The 3664-nt window shown below is 59.6% G+C and overlaps 1 protein-coding gene across 1 annotated transcript; it reads left to right on the top strand.

The window, feature by feature from the left end:
- The first annotated feature begins 237 nt into the window (after positions 1-237).
- Positions 238-2033, top strand: LOC123388853 (ral guanine nucleotide dissociation stimulator-like). Its single transcript, XM_045069191.1, has 3 exons — positions 238-657; positions 1112-1301; positions 1565-2033. The coding sequence occupies exons 1-3, from the start codon at positions 523-525 to the stop codon at positions 2011-2013; spliced, it is 774 nt and encodes a 257-aa protein (XP_044925126.1). The 5' UTR covers positions 238-522; the 3' UTR covers positions 2014-2033.
- Positions 2034-3664: the final 1631 nt, after the last annotated feature.

Here is a 3664-nt window from a genome sequence, read left to right as displayed (position 1 = left end):
CGCTCATCCCTGCATTCCCACGGGTGCGTACCAGCCTCCTGTGAGAGCAGGGACAGAACATATTTGGAGGTCCTACCCCTGAATGCGTCCCTAAGAGTAGAAACCAGAAGCCCCCCCCACTGAGCAGGCGGGGAGCCGGGGAGGCCCTGAGAGGCACAGGGTCTGTCCAGGCTCATAGCCCTGGCACGAGCAGGAACCCAGTCCGAACCCAGCCCTGTATCCTCACAGTGGGGACACTGGCTGCCCCCAGGCCTCGCAGGGGCTGTGGGTGGGCTGTGTGGCTGTCACTGTATGGACGGGGCATGGAGCAGAGGGTGAGCATTGAGCACGCGGGGGAGGGGGACCCACCGGGCGGGGCTCTTGTGTGGGAGGAAGTGGTTGGTAAGCAGACCCCAGGCAGTGGTGACCTCACTTTCCTCACAATAGAGCCCAACACAATTGGGGACCCAGGTAACCAGGCACCCACACACAGAGACAGCCCCCTGCCCAGCTCATTTTGTTGCGGATCTTTGAATAAGCAACATGTTCTTCTGTTGTGTTCCTACATCTGGAAGCTGCAAGCTGAAGAAATCATGCCCTGCACATGCTTTCCCTCACTGGGGATGTTGTCTTAAGGCTCCCCGATGGCTCTGGCCATTTGGCCAAAAGAAGAGAAAGGTAACACCATGAGGCCCAGAGCCAGCCCCCAGCCCCACATGCTCTGATTCAACCTGTGCAGCCCTAGGTCCCCTCCCCATGCTTGAGTGTGTGTGTGTGTCTGTGTGTGTGTGTGTGTGTGTGTAAAGGCTCATGTGAGGTGCGCCCACCCCATTCAAGAACAGGCTGACAAGGGGTCAGATGCCCGGTGGGCAGTTCATGTTCACACCCAGGTCGAGGCTGGCTGGGTGGGTTGTGGGCGTGGGAGGCTGCCTCCTGTGAGAGTAGGGACAGTAGCTTCCCCTCAGGGTGCATCCCGTGTCCTGCAGGTATGGGTCCCTGTCCCAGGTGTGGCGCTGTGCACACACTGTCTGGGTCTGATCTGGGAGCGGCAGGGGGGTGGGCAGGAAGACAGTGAGGACGGCTGGGCAGGGCTCTAACGGTCGGGGCTGGCTCCCGGGGTCTGTCTGTGCAGAGCACTAGTGACGATGAAATAGGAAGGAGGCTGGCGGACACCCGCTCCATCTCCCTGACCAGGAGAGTGACCGTACCGGGCTCTGCAGGAGCAGGTACTGGGGACTCCGGGGGAAGGCCGCTGACATTGCCTGCACGCCTACACCACCGCGTGGTCCAGGAGCTGGAGCCTTTTCAGGCCGAGCCTGAGGGTGAGAAGGCCGGGGCTGGGGCACGTGGGTGTCTGCGGGTGGGTCGGTGCCGGGCCCCAAGGGCAGGAGACCCCAGAGGCTGGTGTGGGGCCAGGAGCCAGGACTGGGCTCAGAGCTCGCAGCGGGCGGACCGCAGTCAGGGAGATGTCCCGGTGAGGGTTCCTCCGTGGCTGCGGCTTCTCTGGGAGGCCCTGGGCTGAGCTCTGTCTCTGCAAAAGCACATGGAGAGACAGGCATGCCGGTGCGCTTTCCTCCTGTCATAGCTGCTCCGTCAGAGGAGCCAGAGCCGGCCCCACCTGCATCCACAGCTCCAGAGGCGGGGATGGTGCCTGCAGGGACTTCAGGAGGAGACCCGGAGCCAGCAGGTGGCTGGGCACCTGCCCACAGCGAGGCTGACTCTGTCCGGGCAGAGCTGGGGTCTGCCCCTGTCCCGGGGCCTGCCTTTGCTATGGATCCTGCCCCTGACAACACCTGTGCCTCTGCTCTGGAATCCGACCCTGCTCCTCCCCCTACTCCTCCTCCTGAGGAGCGACCAGAGCCCCTTCTGGTGCCCACAGCCCTGATCCTAGAACAGTTAACCTTTGTTCTATCCCCCGACCCTGGCAACCTGCAGGAACGTTTTGTGCCCGACGTGTACATTTTTCCTTTCTGCTACATACTGATTTTGATTTTGTCTTTACGTGTTCTGTATACTATTTATCATTCGTTTTAAATAAAATAACTTGTTTCCAATTCAATGCATCATGAGTTTAAGTACATTCCCGGCGTTTACCCACCACACGACAGAACATTGCTGCAGGGTATCTCCTTCCCCAAAGGAGACCCTGAACCCAAAGCCCTACCTGGCCATTTCTCTTCCAGTCCAGATGTTTGCAACCCTGAGCTGCTTTCTCTCTTCCATTCCCTGTTCTGCATTTCTATACGTGGAATCACACAACAGGTGCCTTTGTGTCTGCCCACCGATTATGAAAGGGGATTTATTTTTTTCTGTGCTAATTTAACATAGATTTTCCTTTATTCGATATTGACATGCCTGATGGATTACAGATGAGATGTAATCACAGAGGCCCCTTTAGGAATTATGGGCACAATCTCGGGGTGAGACCCTTGTTCCTGCTGGGACACCACAGCCTGACCCCAGACAGGACACGGCTGGCTCCTCTGTGGCTCACGCGGAAACCAGGAAACACAGAAAGTTGGAAGACACACCACAGAGATCAAACACATAGCTCACAACTCAAGACCAGATAATACTTTCACCTGACTCTGGTCGAAACCAGGCTCTAAGTCACGGGGTCCGCAGGGACAGAGACCAAATGCTGCAGGTCCAGGGGGGAGAACAGGCATGTGGGGGCATGTGTTGGAGATTCGGGAGCTCCCGGGGAAGGACATGGGCAAAGGAAACCCTATGGAGGCAGCGCCAGTGACCCTCAGAATAGCAGGTCTCCGGTCTGGGGACCGGCAGCCCTGGGGAGAAGGTGAAGATCCGGAGGTCGATGCAGGTCCCCTGGAGAGAAGGGTGACTGGGAACAGTGAGCAGCACCTATCCCGGGCAGCAGGTGCAGCCACACCTAGCCGTGCCCAGCCTGGCACTCACCCCCGGCCACTCTGGCGCGGTCTTTCACGGATGTACCATCGGGAGTGTTCAGCGCAATGGTGGGGGAAAGACCGGGAATGGAACAGCGCTAACGCCCTAGGAGATGGTGGGATCCTCAGTCCCAGTCCTTATGGCAGAATGTCCTGTAGCTACTGTCCCAGAGTCATCGGGGGCACGAGATCTAGAAAGCACCTCCTGGGACCCCCTCCTGCCACCCTGCTCCTGGGAACATCGGAGTTGTTGAGGAAGTGGAGAGGATCCAGGGTGACAAAGGGCCAAGGAGAAGGAAGCACAGCACCGAGAGGATGGATGGACGTGCCCAGTGCCACCATCCCGGGCCCGGGCTGTGATGCCCTCCGACCTCACCCTAAATAATGGTTCCTGATGTGTGCACCTGGCTTCGGGGTTTCCCTCCCCCCCCACTTACTCCCCCTCCCATTCATCATCCCACACCCCCCCCTGATCCTTCCCCTCCACCCCCTTCCCTACTGCATCACCCACCCTGCCCCCCTCCCCCCTTCCTCTTCCTCCCTCTCATGCTCCCTCCCTCCCTCTGACACTCCTCCCTTGTGCTCCTCTCTCCCTCTCAAGCCTCCTCCTCCCCACCCTACCGTCCTCCTCCTCTCCACTTCCGCCCTCCCCCCCCTCGCGCGGCCCCCCCCTCCCATCTCGGCCTCCCCCCCTCCCCTGCCTTCCTCCTCTCCCCCTCCATGTTGTCCCGCTCCATCTCCTTTCCCTCCCTTCTCCCCCCCTCCCTCTCTCTCAT

The sequence above is a fragment of the Mustela putorius genome, unplaced genomic scaffold, assembly GCF_011764305.1.
Source record: "Mustela putorius furo isolate JIRA1106 unplaced genomic scaffold, ASM1176430v1.1 tig00003913_pilon_pilon_pilon, whole genome shotgun sequence".
Taxonomy (NCBI): domain Eukaryota; kingdom Metazoa; phylum Chordata; class Mammalia; order Carnivora; family Mustelidae; genus Mustela; species Mustela putorius.
This window is presented reverse-complemented; position numbering and strand designations above follow the sequence as displayed.

Bases quoted from the DNA above. Each gene is read 5' to 3' on its own strand.
- LOC123388853 (XM_045069191.1), top strand. From the start codon at position 523: ATGTTCTTCTGTTGTGTTCCTACATCTGGAAGCTGCAAGCTGAAGAAA. The intron at 658-1,111 runs GTAACACCATGA...CTGTCTGTGCAG, and splicing joins TTGGCCAAAAGAAGAGAAAG to AGCACTAGTGACGATGAAAT. The intron at 1,302-1,564 runs GTGAGAAGGCCG...CTCCTGTCATAG, and splicing joins TTTTCAGGCCGAGCCTGAGG to CTGCTCCGTCAGAGGAGCCA.